The sequence below is a fragment of the Ptiloglossa arizonensis genome, chromosome 3 (assembly GCF_051014685.1).
Source record: "Ptiloglossa arizonensis isolate GNS036 chromosome 3, iyPtiAriz1_principal, whole genome shotgun sequence".
Classification (NCBI taxonomy): domain Eukaryota; kingdom Metazoa; phylum Arthropoda; class Insecta; order Hymenoptera; family Colletidae; genus Ptiloglossa; species Ptiloglossa arizonensis.
In genome coordinates this window covers 11,565,133-11,583,785 of record NC_135050.1, presented here as the reverse complement: position 1 = coordinate 11,583,785, position 18,653 = coordinate 11,565,133, and the positions used below count along the sequence as shown (strand labels likewise).

The following is an 18,653-nucleotide window of genomic DNA, read 5'->3' as shown; positions in this document are numbered from 1 at the left end:
TGATCGAGAAAACCTTTACGAGTCTCCGAGGAGCGGCAACTTCTGCGTCGCCCTGTACCCGTTCTATATACGTATAGTCTCCGATAAAGTATCACGGTATGCACATTGCGCGGGCATACAGGTGCAGTATCTGTGTCCAAGTCGTTACGCTCGAACGAATACGATCGTGCATACACCGAGAGGAAAGCCACGTGTTCCACGTGCAGGAGATGGAAACTGTTCGGCGTCGTTCCGCTGAATCGAGACCGAGTTTACCATACATTTTAACCGCCGGTGGATGCCGTACTTTTGGAACGAAGTATCATACCGGCGCGGAATTGTTTCGCGGCGACCGAAGAGGAACGCGTATACGAGAAATCTGTTCGGATAAACTAAATATAACGCGGCGTACGTATACCGTGGACATCGCGCGTGTCGTTCTCATCGAAACGGAAGCTCTCCGTCCGAGATAATCGGTTACGTACGTGGACGAGAAAAATATTCAGGGCGAGTTTTCGCCATTGTGCTTCGTTTCTTATAATCGATGCTCGTTGTTGCACGCGGATGACGGGAATACGTCCTGGCCGGTCTCGGGATCGATTCTCTCGCGAACGAGACGTCTTACGAGAACATTTCACTCTACATTTCTCACCGAATGTTGTTTCGCGTTACGAAATGTAAACTAACGCATCTTCGTTGCAAAGAGGTTCGCCATACGTGATTTCACGGTGCTTGTTCGACACCTGCGCGAAATTACGATGCTCTACGAAACAATTCGGTGTACGTACTTCTCGATCCCTTGTGGTAATCGCTTTCTTTAACGAAAATACACATCTCGGGAGGAACAACGCTGCTCACCGATCCTCCTGATCGGGATCGTAATTATTTCCGTGCTCGATCGAGCAACGAAGCCAGTTGCTGCGACCCGCTCGAAAACGCGAAACGATACACACTGTGTATCGAATGTATCGAAAATCGACTCGATCGCGGTAATTTCGGTAACGTTCGATCGATCTCTCGCTCGTGGACAACACTCGTGTACACGTTCTTGTGACGATGGAACGAGCTCGGTGCGCGCGTGTGCCAGACCCGTGCGAATATAAATGTGGGAGGCCTTTCACATTCCGGAGAAAATTTGCTCGGCGGCGTTTCACGCCGATGACCGGGAAAAAGTTCGTTTCGACGATATATACAAGCCCGGATCTTGGTTCGACGACGATTACAGGTGTCGCGCACGAAGGGCGCTCGTTTGAACGATGGATTTTGCTGAAACGCGATCAAAATTTTCTTTTATACAGTACGTTGACAGATTATACCGTGTACGGTTGAATAAGTAAACGAATAAAATTTGAAGAATCGAATCATCGATACTACGAACGCGAACGTAATTATTTACCGAGAAAAGTAACGCATCGCGCGCGTAACGATCGAAACGAAGATGAAACTCGCGGCTCGAGAATAATCCTCGAAATTGAACGAAAAGATACCTTTGGCTTTTCGAAAATTTGGAAAATTTGTTTTTCGTCGAAAGAAGATGTGAACTATTTACGATGGGGCACGAAGGATCGAAGAGAATTTGTAACGAATCCTCGTTTGCAATCAGTTCCTCGAGTTTTCGGAGGAATCGAAACTTGGACGAAAATTTTCCACGCTTTTGTTTCCAATTGTCCGAGCTTTCGCGGACAATTAGTCAATAGGCAAGAGAATTCGCGATTATGAAACAACGGGCCCGTAAAGGAGTAGTGCACAAGCAGAAGCGAATAAAACACCTTCGCCGATATCGTCTCGTGTACCTTTTTCGCGGTAACCTTCTCGTCGCTTATCGCCCCAGAGTTCTCGCATTATTCGACGGATGAACCGTTTCGATTTTTCAATTTCGATCGCGGAAAAATACTCGATTATTCACGCGCGCGAATTGTACACCCGATCGATCGCGTTTAGAGCGTCGAACCGTCGAAAATAATCGCGAAAACAGCGACAAAGAGGAACCGGGGACCATTTGGAATTCTTTTAAAAAATTCACGGCCCATCGCTCGAATTACTCGATCCGACAAACTGGTACAATTCGATTCTAGTAGCGGCTATCACTTATCGGGCGACCGCATTGCGAACGATCCGAATATCGGGTTCCGTCATCGCTCGTAATCGGGTTTATTCGAAGAATTTCATAATTACGCATTCTAGCCGCGTTTTGGGGATCTGGTCCGGTAACGCGACGTCGTAAATTAATGAGAAAGCACGAGGAGTGTAATCAACCGTGGTGAGATTTCCTCCTATCGCGAAACCTCCTACTTCCCCCCCTCCATCGGTTTTTGTCTCGCGTCGTTCCCCCTCTCGCGGCTCTCCCGATCCCAGTCGATCTCCGTCCGCGTATGCAAACCCGACCGTCTCTGTATCTGATGCAATTAAACACACAGCCACTCCCGAGATACGTATGTATATTCCGTACGCAAGAAACTTTGTTTCATTTTCCCCTCGCGCGCTTTCTCGTTTTCACTTCCCTGTTATCCGGCATAAATAAGCCAGGTGAATAGAACCGACGTACCTGAAACGTTGGAAAAAGTCGGTCCGCTCGGTTTTGTTCTTCGATGAACGTAATCGGGACCCGAACACGGAGCGGAGAAATTGCGCGTAATGTATATTTTTCGCGGTGAAATCATCGTGGACGAAAGATGGCCACGTCACCGTTACATCGAACGTTCCGTGGACAACGGTGCTTGCTATTCGTCGATCGCGAACGACCACCCCGGGATAATTGGGCCCGGAGTTGATTCGAGTCGAGTTTATTAGACGATAAAGTAGCATGCGGGTTGTTGTATCACGAACGCGGATAAGAACGATACGACCGATTGCGCGCGCGAGTGTCCTAATTTACGCTTTCCCGCGACTCCGAGCTCGCGTGGTTACGCAACCAGGTACGTAAAACCGTGGATAAAATGTGTATAAACGGTTTGCAACGTTGCGCCAGACACCGAGCTCGAAACGCGGACCGTTACACCGACAAGAATTTCCACTCGAGATCACCTACCCGCGATCGTGAATTCTCCGGAAGTCCGCGGATCGAATTCCCGCGACCGAATTAAAAACGAAACCTACGATTCAATGGTAAAGATTCCAAATTCGAGTTACGCGTGTACGTGTAATACCTGGCTTTTGGCGATAGACACGCGTCGATCACGGGAACGTTGAATCGCGACGTTTTGCCGCGTTGTGCACGAATAATCGTCGTTGTTTCAAATTCAAGTAAACAATGTAAAGTCGTCGTTGTGCACGAATATAATCGTCGTTGTTGCAAACTCAAGTCGCGATGCAAAGTTTATTACGACGCAGTGGGATCTCGCGTATCCAGCGTCGCGACGAACTTTGAATAGAAGAGTACAGAGTGAAAATTATAAAGAAACGTACAGCGATTGAAACTGGTACTACGATAGCGTGACTTTCGCGACTTAGATCGAAACTGAAAATAAAACAAAAAAGAAAATAGGGAAACATTCGACCGTGCAACGAACGACCGGTACACAATGACAGTTTTTAAAAGCAACATCGATCATTGGCTAACGATCTCCGATACGCCTGACGTAATCGTTGCGTTCGTTCCAACGGTCGTATAAGCCATCCGGTAGATACCGATCTGTGAATCGAAAGGATCAATTACGCGGGAAGGGTTCGTCGATCTCCGTGTACGAGGATTCGCCCGAAACGCCCCGTGAGACCGAAGAAAGCGACGTCGCGCTCGATTCGACATACCTACGTATCGTAACATGGCTAATTGCGGTATTAAACAGCGGACTTTACGAGGCACCGGTACGCCGCTGACAACGTTCGGCAAACATTAGCCGCCATTAACGAAGATACAAGCCCCGCGGTATTGATGCGTCCGCGTTGGAGATCCGCAATGTCAAGGGGAACGCTAAAATGTTAAGATCGCCGCCCGTAATCGAACACCTGACGCGAACATTCCAGGAAATTGGCCCGAGATAGCCGCGCGCATAATGCTAATGGATGGATATTAATTTGACCGTGGCGAATACATTTTAACTAATCTCGAGGATATCGGGGAGGTGGAGACAGAGGTGAGCCACCACCGTGGAGCAGGTCCGGTAATCCGGAAAGTCTTCGAGACATCCGCGATATCCACGATAAACATAATACTCCGGGACGACGTCGCGGTCTCGAAGCTCGAACATTCCGCGAAAAGTCCAACGCCACGTGCACCGGTGCACGCGCTGCCCCGCCAATTTATGCCCGGGCTGGATTTCGTGCAACGATAACGATCGAGGGGTATCTTATACTTTGCTGTATAAGATATCTCGGGAGATACTTGGCCCGACTGTTTCAAATTTGCATATATCTTGTAGAAAGAAATTATCCGTTTAAAGAGTGAATCGCCGTAGGTCCGAATCTTGAATATTTGTCATTCGTTGACCAATTTCGAGGAAAAGGAGGTATCGATTTTTTTTAGAGCGATGAAAGTCAGAGAGGTATAGATTTTCGTGCCCGCTGAAACCGAGGGAGGTATAGATTCTTCGAGATCGATGTCGAAGAAAAATCTACGCCCTCTCCGGGACCGCGTTGTTAGGCTCGTTCGGCCTCTGCCGAAATGAATTCCGGACAGTTGTACTTGGCGCCCTTTCAATTATTTCTCGAACCATGATTATCCCCCACCTTCGGGGTCTATCCAACGACGTTTCCGCGGGAGAAAATTCTTGAAAGAGAAACGGAACGTATAGTCAGCCACCTGTCGTGCCTTCACTTTCGGCTGTCGATCAATTCTGCTGGCTGAAGAGAGAAGAAGAAGAGACGACAAAGATGTCGAATTTCGTCCAATCTGTACACGACTATACTCCTCGTTTCTTTCCCGTGCGGTTGGATTTGTCGCTGGAAAACATCAAAAGACGCGCAACAGCGTTTCCCGCGAACAAGATTTCCGCGGAGGAGCGGTTTCCGCTGTTTCTCGATCGTTTTGGATTCGTCCGCGAAGAAGTTTGATCCGGTACGGTGCGATAGATTTTCCGCGGGAAATAAAAACGGCAGTCGACGAACAATGGAAAATATATTATCGCGACCCGATCGAGAAGTATTTTCTCTCGCTCTCTCTTCGAGCGCGTCCTTTTGCTCGTCACGATGGAAATGCCCATTAATTCGGGCGCCGAGGCCGATATTTCATCGACTCGATCGAACAGGCGTCGAACGTTTTCGAGGTTCTCGCTCTCGCGCCGCTTGTCTTTTCAATTTCCCGTCTCCACCGTTCGTTTTCTCGTTTTTCTTTTCCTCCTTCTTCTCCTTCTCCTTCTCCTTCTCCTTCTTCTTCTTCTTCTTCTTCTTTTTGTTCCATTTTATTTTATTCTCAATACACGATGTCGAGCCGAGGGGGAAAGGACGCACACTTAACCCAAATATTTACATTGATTATTTTAATTGCTCCGGGTCGCGCGACTATTAATAACCGTTTCAGAAAAGGGGGCTGCTGATCATAAAGCGTGGAATTTTAATGACGCGCGGTCCGCGAGCGCGAATTCCCCGGCGCGAGGGTCGCGCGCGAACGAGCGCGCACCACCCTGCGCGTCCACGGCGAGGCATACATTTCAAGATTATAGGAACCTATAAAGCTTTGGCTGGAGCGCGGGACATTTTATAAAGCCGATTATTCACTATCTTGAGATAACGCGAAGCGCGCCGGTGCCACGGCTTTATTCGCGTCGTTTCGGTAGGGCCAGAGGGAGGGAACGTTTCTGGAATTCGAGGCGCGTAACCTCCCATCCCCCCCTCCTCTTCGTCTCGGTGCACCGGTCTCGGTCGTTTGTTTCCCTCGTGGAAGGTTTACAATGTATTTTGTAACGACGGATCGACGAACGGACAAATCATTGTTCGCGTAGGATGAAATTTCCGAGTGTCTCCACTTTCGCTAATCCCTCCATTCTGTCGTCCTGGTCTTTTTCCCGGGACGCGAATTCGCGCTGTCGGAGAATTAATGACGAACAAAAAGACGAGAAAGCTGGATGGGTCCGCTCGCGGGAGAAAACCGGACGCGCTTTAACGGAAATTAAATGATTCGAATTTGAGGGAAGAAAAGTCGACGAGGCGTCGTTCCACGCCGAGTAGTCGATTTCGCGGAACTTTCCCCGGGAATCGTTCCGGATCTTTATCTTTATTTTTTTCGTCGCTACACTGCGAGAACCTCGGCGTGTAGTGTCGTCACCGAACAACCGAGTCGCGTGAACGATAACGTTAATTTCAACGGTTCGGGAATACGTTACGACACGCGTCGGTTTTTAATTTACAACGCGCGTAAAAGTGTGTCGATCTCGAGAGACGAAAACATTCCTTACGCTCGCGTTTAAATTGAACTTTCCACGTATCGACTTACCAAGAGGAAACTACCGATCGAGTCACGGTTCGGGTGGAAGGATTCGACCGCTGAAGGTCACCGAAGTGCCATCCCCCACTCCGTTCGATACGGTCATCCCCACCGCTCCGTAGGTTGCCTCCGCGCTCGATTCGCGGAGACACGAAACGCCCTACTCCGATTCACGGACCGAGAAACCGGTCTCGATCGGTCGACTTCGATTTACCCGCGTTACCTCTTCGCCCCCATGTGTCGTCGAAAAACAACAACCGCGATGAAATCTTTGTCGCAGTTTCCTCGAATCGGTAACTCGCGCGTAACTTTAACGCTCGAGAAGCGAGTAAACAGCGCCGCGGGTCGCGAGGCAAAGCAAAAGCTCACCACGAGGTAACCGAGCGAGGCTGTCGACCTCTCCGAAGACGATCCAACGATTTCTAAACGAGTCCCCTCTTGTCATCTCGGACGTTCGCCGCGAAAGAGGGCACCGCATCGCGATCAATTATGCACACGCGTGTATTAATTGCGAAGGGAGAACAGAAGAGCGCACAGTTTATTAACTCGGCCGCGAGCGGCGCTGCTAACGACGCTTAGCCTGAAAGGAGGCGGTGCTTGTTTTAAAGGGATCAAAAGCGCGCGTCGCGACAACCGCGAGCGAGCAGCCAGAACACGGCGCGTGTTGGGTGAAAGCCGCGAATCCGCGAATTTCTCCGTGCCCTCGCTCGCTCTTTTTTTCTCTCTCTGTCTCTCTCAGAGTCACGCTGCTCCCTGTCTTTTCGCCCCTTTTTTTTCTCTCTCTTTCTCTCTCTCGACTTTTTCCGTGACTAGAGCGCTTAGGTAGGGAAGGAGAGGAGGACAGGTGTCGGGTGGCGTGTGTACGCCGGTTTCGCGCGAGCAGAAGACGCCGCGCGGCGACAATTATACGCGACGCCTTATTATAATCGGAGGCAGCTCTCGTTTAAAGCGGCTGAAACGGCAGCCGGGACGACGGTATAATAAGGGAGAAAAGAAGAAAGGAACCGGGCGCGGTGAATATAGGATTCCACACGGCCGCCCGGGCTCTCTGTTACTACTGCCCTAACCTCATTTAGTTAGAAAGTGTTTGCGCGACGAGACCGGCGCAAGATTTAATTGGAAACGCCTCGTGTCTATCGCTCTTCTGGCTCCGCGTTGAAACCGCTCGGTGAATGTCATCCTCCGTGCCCTCCGCTCGCCCGTAATTGGTCGCCTTTCTCGCTCCATCCGACCGCCAGGATTTTCCGGCCGCCCCTACGACGGTTACATCCTTCCACCGTTTCACCCTTCCTCCGTACATCATCCCCTCGTCGTGATAAATTTGTGTATTCGGATTAACGGAACGTCGCGGTCCGGATCGTGGATCGGTTCCGAGGTCTACGGAGACCGTTGGGTCGGCAACGTTCGACGAATCGATCACCAAAGATTTTACGTACACATCGCGTCGATATCGCAACAATAGCGCGTCGATACTGTTGTTTCTCTCTCTTCGAATCACTCGAGAAGAGATCTTTGAGCGATCGATCCCCGTACGAGCCCCCAAATAACTGTTGTACTCGTGCGTGGGACGAACGTTACGAACGAGGAATTTTTCTCGGGCCTGTATTCTTCGAGATTTCAAGGTCGTTGTTCTTTTCTATGGATCGAGATCGATTCGACGATAGCGAGTACACAAAGTGTTGCAACTCGACGATATTACGCTTATTTGGAAACGTATCCAAGTCGAGACCGTTTTGAGCGTTTGTTGAAAGAAAAAACATTTCCTCCGTAATCTTGCAAACCCCTGATATATTTAGACGAAACACCCCGTGCGTACGATGCATTTTCGATGCATCGCGCAATACTGTCTACGTGTCCGAATATATCGAAGAGAGCTTCGATAATACGAAACGCTTTTCGATTGTTTCGATACGTTGCAACGATACATACATCGATGTTATCGCGAAGTAACGTATATCGATACTCCTATTCGGGTAGTATTTTAAACGACCGAGTGACGTTCAGCTTAGCCCAAAGTCTTAGCTTGGATGCGACTCGTGTACCGAAAGTGAAAATGTAAATAATTGGGGCGAGATAATCGCGAGTATCAATTTTTATTCGTAACGGTGTTACGGGGAACGATTTACAATTAATTCGCGAAACGACTTCTCTGTACAGCTGTTGACATAAACGTGCGTCGAACGACGCTATTAAATCGAGTGCACTCGTCGACAAAGAGTACGGGCATTAGCTCCGTAATTCTCGGTTGTAAAATACTCGAACGACTCTCGATACGTGGCAATATATGTCGTAACGTCTTGATATCGTTCGTTCGATTATCGTGCAGATGTACTCACGTATACGTAGACCAACGACTATCGTCGGGTGTATTTCTAAGATTATCGCCAGGATTAGAGAAACTTTGCGAAAGCCTTACAAATCGAAAAAAAAAACAAACGCTCGTCCTACGGTTACAGGGTTTATTTACAGGTCTCTTACGGATTCGTAGATCGTATTTCAAATGGAAATCTCCGTCCAGTCGATCCACAGTTTCGGAAGAAATATTCATGCGCGACAACGGTTACCCAATCACTCGGTACATTCACCTAATATCCGAACGAGACATCAACCCGTGCAGCGTTTAATTCGTTAGAATGAACGTCGAAGAACGCGATGTCCTTTCGTCGATCTGAATTCTCGAAGCAACGATTGATTATCGGTCGGAGCGTCACACGAGCTCGACGTACTCGAAACAATCGGGAAAATTATTCACCGGCTTCGAATCGATCGTAATGCGTCGTCGGGATTCCTGTAGAGTTCCGATAGGTCGATAAACGGGTTTTGGACGGGAACAGCTCCGTCGATGCCACGATAATGCGGTACGGTGTACATTTAACGTCTATTTACCACGCGCGCGTGTTACGTTTTTGCGGGATTCTAGCTTTCGGTCGACGTTAGCGAATTCGTAATACGCGGCCGATACGAATCTAGACTCGTTAGGAAGATCGATCGATCGTGTAACTCGACCGAGTATCGTTACACCGATAGAAACGATGAATTTTCGCGCGCGAGCAAAGCTGGACGATCTCGTCCGCGCGATTCGATCGTTCGATCTTCCCGCGCGAAGATCATCGCGCAATATTCAACGCGATACTTGTGAAACACGTGCACCGGTACAGCTCGTAAAAGCTCGAGCCATCGATGTCACGAAGTCGATTCGGATCGATTCCGTCGAATTAACCTTTTATTCGAAAACATTCGGCGTACTCGGTGTCTCTGCGCGAATGGCTGCTGCAAATTAGAATCGAACGGTAGGGACGAGCCGAGCGGTCGGCGAGGAAGCGGGGGAGCCTTTCCATCGAATCGACGCTCGTCTTCCGCGACAATAATAACGCCCGAGGTAATCACCGCGGCCTAATTAATCGACGCTATTCGCGATTGTTCCAGGATGTTCGGAAGCAGCGGTGCTTGCGCGGGCTGCGGCAACGCGATACCTGCCAGCGAGTTGGTGATGAGGGCGGGTGGATCGGTGTTTCACCAGAAATGCTTCACCTGCAGCAAATGCGGCAGTCAACTCGTTTCCGGCGATAGGTAAGACCAACGTCGTCACCGATCAATCGTCGTCTCCCCGAGCCCGGTTGCATCTGCTGCGCCCGATGCAACGCGATGCAACGCGATGCACGCACTCGTAGAATCGTAGAATCGAGGGGATTTCTGTTTGGCGATTCCGCGCGCGAAAAGAATAACGCGTTAGGGAGATGCTGGATCTCGTTCCGTGTTCACCGCCAACGAAGGAGGAATCGATACGAGGGAAATCGGCCGAATCGATGGGGAGGGTTTCGCGCTCGAACGGGAACCGGAGATACGAGTCGGAGAGGAAATGCGGCAATTAAAGGGTTGGAAAAGAGGCGTGTCACGCGGGGCTGCCGGTTAATTGGCGCGGGGCTTGCAATTTGGGATTTTGCGATAAAGGAGGTGGGGAACAATTATTCCAGACCTGTAACGAAGCAAACTTGTTTATGAGCATCGATTTCGCGAATACCCGCGCGCCGAAACGACGAAAACACTGTTACCGCTTGATTATGGGACCTTGTTTCAAAGCGCGGCCGGAGAAATTTTTATTCACCGCCGACCAATTATCGGTGCACGTTTTCGCGGATCGCGGATCTCCGTGGACGTTTTCTAACGTTGGACGTGGGGAAGGGGAAGGGTCTCGAGGGTCCTGATCCGCGAACGCGATGCTTGGAATTTAAAGAAACTTTGTAGATTGTAAATTTATCATCGAGACGAATCAGGGTGTGGAAGAGCCCTTCATTGAACGCTTTGAACGTTGACTATTTCTTTTTTTTTTTTTCGTTTAAACGGTGAAGAAAGCGAACGAACGAAAAGATACCCGATCGATAAAGAACCGTCTATCCATATGCAAGGTGATCGGTAGCACCTGGGAACCGCTTAAGGATAAAGGAAGCTCTATACGAACGCACGTCCTGTTGTTCGACCTTGTTTTCGAATCGCGAGTTTCGCGATGCAATAATTCTTCCCGAAGTAACCGTACTTCATCCCATAAGTAATGTTTTTTGACGGTGACTTTCGGTGAAAAAATTAATACTTACATTTATATTCAATCATCGATACATTGACCATCAGTTTCGATGGCCTTTTCTCATCTTTGACACTTTCTCAAATTCAAGGCACGTTCGCCATACACTTCGCAAATATTTTTAATCGTATCCGTACTCGTACTACATTCTTCAAATTCGTATAGCATACAATGTCGCAAATGAAGTTCGCGCGCGCTCGTTTAGAAATTTTTCTTTACAAGTGAAAAATCTCTATCGAACTGCATCGAACGCAACCGATAGACCGTCGAGAGAGCACTCTTTAAGCTACATGGAAAGAAGTTTCTCTAAACAGATCGCCGAGATGCGATTCAAGCGTTCGTTTAAAGTACGATAAGAGACGACATTACTTATGGTATGGTCTAATAATTCGGTAACTCCCGAAGAGAGAGTTACTACTGTCGAGAGAACGCTCTTTAAGCTACGTAGAAAGAAGTTTCTCGAAATGCGATCGAAACGTTCATTCAAAGTACAATAAGAGACATTACATATGGGATGACCTAACACTTTGGAAATTGAACGAAGCTTTGTACAACGTCGAACAGCAGGTTTTTTTTTCATCGTGTTCGCGCGCGATCCGCACACGGATCAAATACTCTCAGCTACGAAGTTTCTTCCAAGCGTTTCTTCCTTCGATACCTGTTCCCGATTCGAGATAAAAATCGCGCAGTGAATCGTCGAACGACTGACCGACGCGTTCTGGTTTTCAGGTACTACCTGCTGTCGGGTTCACCGGTCTGCGAGACGGATTGGCACAAAATCGTCAAGTCGTCGAGCGTCGCGGCCGCAGCCGCCGCCGCGGCGGCCGGTAACGGTGGTGCACCGGTGAGGAAAGGTAAGGTCGGTCGGCCTCGAAGGAGTCGCGAATGAGGCGGCAACCCGGTCGGTCGCCCGAAGAAGGTGCAAGCCTCTCCACAGCCGACGCCCACCGTCGTACCGACGCAGGTCGACGTCGTGGACGTCGCCGTCGGGGGGGATCCCTATTCGCCGCCTCCGCCGGGTCATCAGCAGTACCACCATCACCACCACCACCATCACCATCACCATCAGATGGGAATCGGGCATCCGGGACTGGCGGTACAGCAAACGCATCTGCAGGCGTCCAGCTATCAGGACTGGTCTCCGTGGGCTCAGGACACCTGCGATTGAAGAATCCTGGTCGATGCTCGAGGTCGTGGCACGCGGGAGCACGCGCGTCACCACGAGTCCTCCTCGAGCGGTTCGCCGATGACGTTTAACGACCTCTCGTCGGTGTTTCGTTTCTTTCACAGTGGAACGACAGAGAACGGGAACCGTGATCTCTCCGAGAGGATCGCGGGCGTCGCGATACGCGTACGCGGTGAACCGTAGACACGTGGTCTCGAGCGTCGATCCAACCGATCGCGGTTAGGATCGTTCGGACTCGCGGTCGGTACCTCGTCCCCGCGTAAAGACTTGTGCACGAGGTGAACGCGGGGAGGTGGATTCCCCGAGGAACGACGAGGACCGAGTTCCGGGTAAAATGGTGAACGAGTTTCGGTGGTTTCGCGACAAGACTCGCGCGACGGACTACTCCGCGGGAACGTTACGTACGACGACGTTCGTCTTGTCCCCCCGATCGGAGAGAAACGAGAACTATCTCGAGGGTCTATCGGTCGCGTTTCGACGCATCGCGCGGTTAGCGTACGGTTCGAGGTACGCGCGCGATCGCGACCGATCGCGTATCGGCCGCTGTCGTCGATCGTCACGATCCGTCACGATCCGTCACCGTGGAATCGTACGCGACGAACTCACTCGATCTCGAACCACGTTCGAGACGATGATCGGACGGTGATGTCGATCCGCTCGGTGCAGACGCGGGCACGAGCGGTCCGCGTGCTAATTCCGCGCGCATCTTCGCTTGGTCTCCCTTAATCAATAATCTTTGCTCAATCGCGGAGAATCGAGGATAAATCGAAGTGTCTCAAAGCACGGGCCGCGCGCGAGTTTATCGTCGCCGGCAGCGGTTAAACGGCAGTTTTCTTCGGCTTCGTCCGATTCTTTGATGCTCATCCGCGCTCAATCTATCCGGTAATCCTGTTAATCGCACGTTAGACACCCGGCAATCACTTTCGCTCGTGTTTCCCGGCGTTTACGTTTCCCCCACCCGGTAACGCGCGCATCTGCGGCCGATACTCTAAGCTTCTTGCGATCGAATAGACGATTAAATGTACTCCCGACAGACGCTATTGGACACCGATCGAACCGAATCGGTCGGTTCGGTTCGTCGCGGTAAGCACAACTCGGATGGTGCCGCGTTCGGCTGGGATTTACGCGGATCTACGGTTTCGATCGTCGTCCAACCGGGTGAACCGTCGTCGTTTCGAGTTTACGCGCCGCGAACACGCTTTACCGTGCACCGGTGCTCCACAGGTGCACGGTCCCTTCTCGTTCGGTTTCGGTAACGATCGATCGAACGAACGCTCGAATATCGCCGAGAAACGATCTCGTTCCTTTCGAGGAGTAGTACAATTCGCGCGAGAGAGGATCGAAGCGATCCGTTCGGTACCAGCTTCCGTTTCGCGAGTGTCGTCGTCCGCGAGATTCGTAAATTCCCATCGATGGTCCCGCGGTTACGTTTACCGAGAACCGTCGAGATCGTTCAACGTCACCGTTGGACGATGCGCGAGAATCGGCGCCGAAGATCGCGACAAAAATCCAGCCGGACGATGCCCGCTCGAGCTTGCGTTGATTCGCATTCACCGCGCCGGACAACGCCGAAAACGATAACATCGCGGAAGCTCGTGAAATCGCCGGGACCTGGCCGCGCGGGGGATATGGATTATCCGTCTCCGAGAGGTCCGAGAAACTTGTCACGTATGGAGCAAGAAAATTGCATCTGCCGGGTCGGATAATTCGGCGATTGAAACGGGTGGCCCCGCCGTCGGGTCCCGGCCCTTAGAAAATTATTTTTCTTTGAAAATTACCGGCCCCTTCGACTCGTCGACCGAGAGGGAGGAAGGAAGGAGGGAGGGGGAGGGGCACCGACTCCGTAAACTCATTAAGCGTTCCTTGTTCTGGCGATCGTTAATCGAGTCTCGCTCGCCACGGGATAAAAACCCGACACCGAGGTGAAACCGTACGAACGGGGCGAAATTATCATTCGAATCTTCCTTGTTAACGCTCACCGTGTCGTCTCCCCCTCCCCGACACCCCGTTCCTTCGACCGGCGCGGTTTCTTCTTTTTTTTTTCTTCTTTTTTCTTCTTTTTTCTTCTTTTTTCTTTTCGAGAGAGAGAGAGAGAGAGAGAGAGAGAGAGAGAGAGAGAGAGAGAGAGAGAGAGAGAGAGAGAAAGCGTGAGAGAGAGAGAGAGAGCCGCATGATCCGCCCAGGCACGAATGTAACGAGAACGAACAGGAACGGAGCGCCGAGCGTACGCGCGCGATCTTCCTCGACGGACGTAAACGCACCGCGTTGTGCGTTTCACGGAGCCCGCTCTCGTTCCCCTCCTCCCCGAATACAATAACGTTCTTCTTTGCGTGTCGCGCGGACAAGAGAGAGACAGTCAAAGAGAGAGAGAAATCTAAAGAAAGAAAACGAAAGAAAGAGAATCTCGAACGTAACGTTACCCGCGAACGCGCCTGCGCAGCGTTGGAAACGCACCTCTCGAGATTCAAAACTGGAGGGGAGGTGTAGTTGCGCTCTCCTCGAAAGCGACGCGTCTCGAGGGTCGCGGTTCCCGCTTCCGTCGATTTATCGCGGATCCGGCCTCGCACCCGGCCGTGATTTCTCTTTCTTTCGTAGCTCGCTACATTTCCAACGTGTAATCTCGAAAGGTTGCGCGATCGAACGGATCCAAGCGACTCGTAAAATAACCACCGCGAATACGAACCTCGTCGCGAAACAACGGCAATGATCTCGCATCGTTACATGCGAGCGACGAACGTTCGCGCGTTAATCCACCGATCCGTGAACGCGTACGACGTACCGGGACGCACGGCGTCGTTTCTCGAACCCGTGGAGCGCACCCCTCGCGTCACTCGCTCACAGGTTGTACAGACAAGTTTTCCTTTCCGTTTCGTACGGACACACGACCGCGAGGGGAACGAGAGACGACGCGCGGGTCTCGGCCGCGCTCGAACCTACCCGCGAGAACTCGAAGCGCGCGTTTTCGGTGGTGCGTTCGAACCGCCGCGAGTAATCGCTCGCCTCGACGACGATCCTCTCGTCGATTCCGTTACCGACGATCTCTTCTCGAACCGTCGCTGAGAAACGTCTCTCGAATCGTCACCGCGAGCGTTTCGTTCCTGCGGGACGAACTCGATCGGTGTTCCAACGAGAGAAACTTTTCGCGCGTTCAATTTTCAAGGAATCGATTACGCGAACACGCTCCCTGAGCGAAACCGTCCCGTCTCGAAGACTCGAGCCACGAGCGGAGAGCAGCGAGACACTCGTCGCTACTCGGCGAGACGACGATGGTCCTCGAGAGATCAACCGCTACGATATTTTTACTCGCGCGTTTCCGGATAGTCGTTTACAGCGTTCGTTGCAATTGGTTGACCGTAATCGTTTGCGACGAAACACGTGCAGCTTCTCCGGGTGCGCGTCCAGCGAGATGAGAAACAGTACCGCGGACGAATCTTCCAACCACGGATTCTCAGCGGGTTGCTCTTCGCTCCGGTACGCGTCTTTCGAGCGTACCGGGGACCAACGATCCGGGGACGGAACACCGATTCGCGAAACCGATCCGAGTTCGTCGACTCGCACGAGGAAGAGCGAACCGAAGTCGGAATCGACGAGATCGTCGTCGTTATCGCGTACCGAACGAACGATCGTCCACCTCGGCGTGCAACCGATCGTTACTCGTTTACCCGTTACGTGTCTCAGCCGAACGTTTGTCTCTCGGACCGCCATCGCGAGCCTACGTTTATACCGAGGCGAGAACGAGAGAGAGAGAGAACGAGAAAGAAAGTGTACGAGAGAGAGAGAGTGAGAGAGATATCCGGCGATTTCGATGCCGAGAGCGACGCGAAGCCGATCCCTGCGTCCGCTGCGAGACACACGGTGCTTGACGAGGAGGATCCAAAGAAAAGGGGGTGAGGAGCGCACGGAAGAACGGAGAAAGCGCATTATCGTCCCGTCCCTCCCCCTCATCTGTCGATCGCGCTCGTCGTTCCTTCGACTTCGCGCCCTTCGGCGCTCGCGTGTCCGCGGACACCGAAAATCTATTTGCGAACATTGAGAGCAACCGATCGGACGAACAGAGAGTCGGCGCTGGATGGATCGTGTAATTTAATCTTGTACATAGGGTACATTTTGTATATTGTTAAAAGTTTGTGTGATATAAATGGTTATGTATTTACTATTAAAAAACGGCGGATGGGTGTTCGCGCGTCCCACGGGCGATCGCGCGCGCGCGAACTGGTCCCGCGTGTCGGTACCACTGGACGCGTAACGGCCGCGCAAGCGGAACGATTTATTTTTCTTGCGACGATCAACGCCTCATCGTCGCGATCGTTCGAGACGATTCGCGCGTGTTGTCATCGCGATCACCGGTCGGTCGACCGACGCGAGACCTCGCGGCTGGTACACGACGCGGTGCGCGTTTCGTTTACTTTCTCGAGCTTGATTTGTCTTCTTCTTTCTTACGTTCGAAGCGTAAATTCGATCATTCTCGCGCAAATCGCGACACTTCGTAATGTTCGTCGCTCGAGACGTCGCATAGAATTCGTCGAATTCGGGCGGGACGATCTTTTGGTTTTCTTTTTTTTTTTTCCTTTTCTTTTTCTCTTCTCTTTATTCTTCTGTCCTTTGTTTCGTGGTAAGGAGGTTTCTCGCGAGTGAGCGCGGCACACGAAAGCGGGCTCGCGTCCAGTGGCGACGGAACGCGGGACGAAACGTCCTCGGTTGAGCGAAACGCGCGGTCGGATCGCCACGATCCCCCCGCGTTTAGTTAATTTTGTTATTTGATTTAATCTCGACTTCTTATCCGGGACCCGACATCTGTGAATGGTTTCGCGGCCTCTTGTAAAATACAAAAAATACACGGACACACATACAAAACACGTTTATTAATTAATAAAATCACAAGTTTTTAGAAAATCACACTCGATTTGTTTGTCGTTTGTTTCAGTCCGATCGCGACGCCGTTGCCGATTTATCCGCGAGACGCGACCGACGTCGCGTCTCGTCGGTCAATTTCGTAAATTGAATCTCGCGAGATTAACGAGCCGGCTTTGGAAACTTTTCAGCCTTCGAGGAAAATTGATCGGCTCCGATTTCGAGGCTAGGGGAAAAGTTTCGAGTTTTTGGCGCGGCGACGACCCGCTGCCAATTTCTTGCTGTTGCGCGAAACGAGCGACAACCTTTACAGCTCGAACGAACAAAATTCCACGTTTCTGCGAACTAAAATCTAAGTATTATATTTTATTCACCTGTACGAACGAACACTGTTCGCCGAAGAAACGATCCGTCCCTTTCCGATTCCATTTTCCTCGAACACTCCGTAATTACAATTCTCCGTAATTACGATCAACACCGTTGAACCGATCGCTGTCTAACGCTACAATTTTCGGAGTAAAACAATTCCACGATAAAATAATTCAAACTCCGGATCTTTCCTACGCCGCTCGATACCCGTGGACAGATATAGTTACGATTCGCGATCTTCGAATCAATGGCGGTTATTCGGTAGCCGTGGCGTCTCTGCGGCTTGGAACGCGCGGTTCCGCTCCGGAACGGGGAACGTCCGCGCGCACATTTCCCCGCGACGCGCGAATAAAGTAAAGGAAGAGCTTATTGAGAACCGGGGGAGCAACGCTCGCTGGCGGACAACTGAAAGGCCGGCTACTGAATATCGAATTTCACGGCCGTGGATGTCGGGGGCGCGCGGGAATTTTAATAAAGAAGAAAGAGGGGGAAGGAAAAAAGAAAAGGAAAGAAAACGGAAAGAAAAAAAAAAAAAGAAACGTTAAAAGGAGCCGTCTACCAGTGTCTTTGTCCCCGTGGCGAGGGAGAGGTGCGCGAAGCTGCGGGATCCACCGCGGCGAGTGAACGCGCGCGCAGGTGTATCATCGTCCACCCGATCCATTTATTGCGAGCTGTCAGCGGGAGTAACTGATTCCCGCGCGATCCGGCGTTAATGAGAAAACGCGTTGTAAAACGTTATAAGAACGCGTACTTTCGCGGCGCGGCGGCACAGACGAGGCTCGTTCCTCGAACGACGTTTCGATTTACGGGACAATGCCTCCGAGCTCTCTGTATCTTCGCGAAATGACAATTCCAGCTTTCAGCTTTGGGTGAAGGTAGGCACCCGCGTACACGACGGTTCTCCTCTGTTCGCTGTCCAGCGTTCGAGTCGCGTTCACACTCGCGAAGAAAGTCTCGTAACGCGAGTGAACCGTTCCCCGAGACGTCTACGCGACAAATAAATGTTCGTCGTTGTGCATCGTCGTTTCGCACGATTTTTTAAAGAAATTTGTATCTCAAGCTCGTGGATATCCCTCGATGCGTGTCTTCGTTCCTTCGAAGAGACAGACGTCGATGCAGAGATCGCGAGTATTCTACGTTTGGTGAATTCTTTGGTTAGTAATTTTTAAAGGAACAGGCCACGTTCGAGTACCACCCGTTGCACGAAGAAAGAACGCACCGGAGAAGTATTATCGACCGAGCGGTTTCTGTTCTTTTCGCGGCACGTTCGATACTGTTGCGCGTATTACGATTCACGAAGAGGGAGAAAATTGTAATAGACTCTTCTGTCT

At 51.1% G+C, this 18,653-nt stretch overlaps 1 protein-coding gene across 1 annotated transcript in view; it reads left to right on the top strand.

Moving 5' to 3' along the window:
• The window catches only part of LOC143144446 (uncharacterized), a 241,881-nt gene extending 224,886 nt beyond the window's left edge, over positions 1-16,995 (top strand). Inside the window, exons 4-5 of the mRNA XM_076306852.1 lie at positions 9,764-9,907; positions 11,646-16,995. Of these exons, the coding sequence (XP_076162967.1) occupies positions 9,764-9,907; positions 11,646-11,805 (304 nt within the window). The 3' untranslated portion in view covers positions 11,806-16,995. The remainder of the gene's footprint in view (positions 1-9,763; positions 9,908-11,645) is intronic.
• The last annotated feature ends 1,658 nt before the right edge of the window (positions 16,996-18,653 follow it).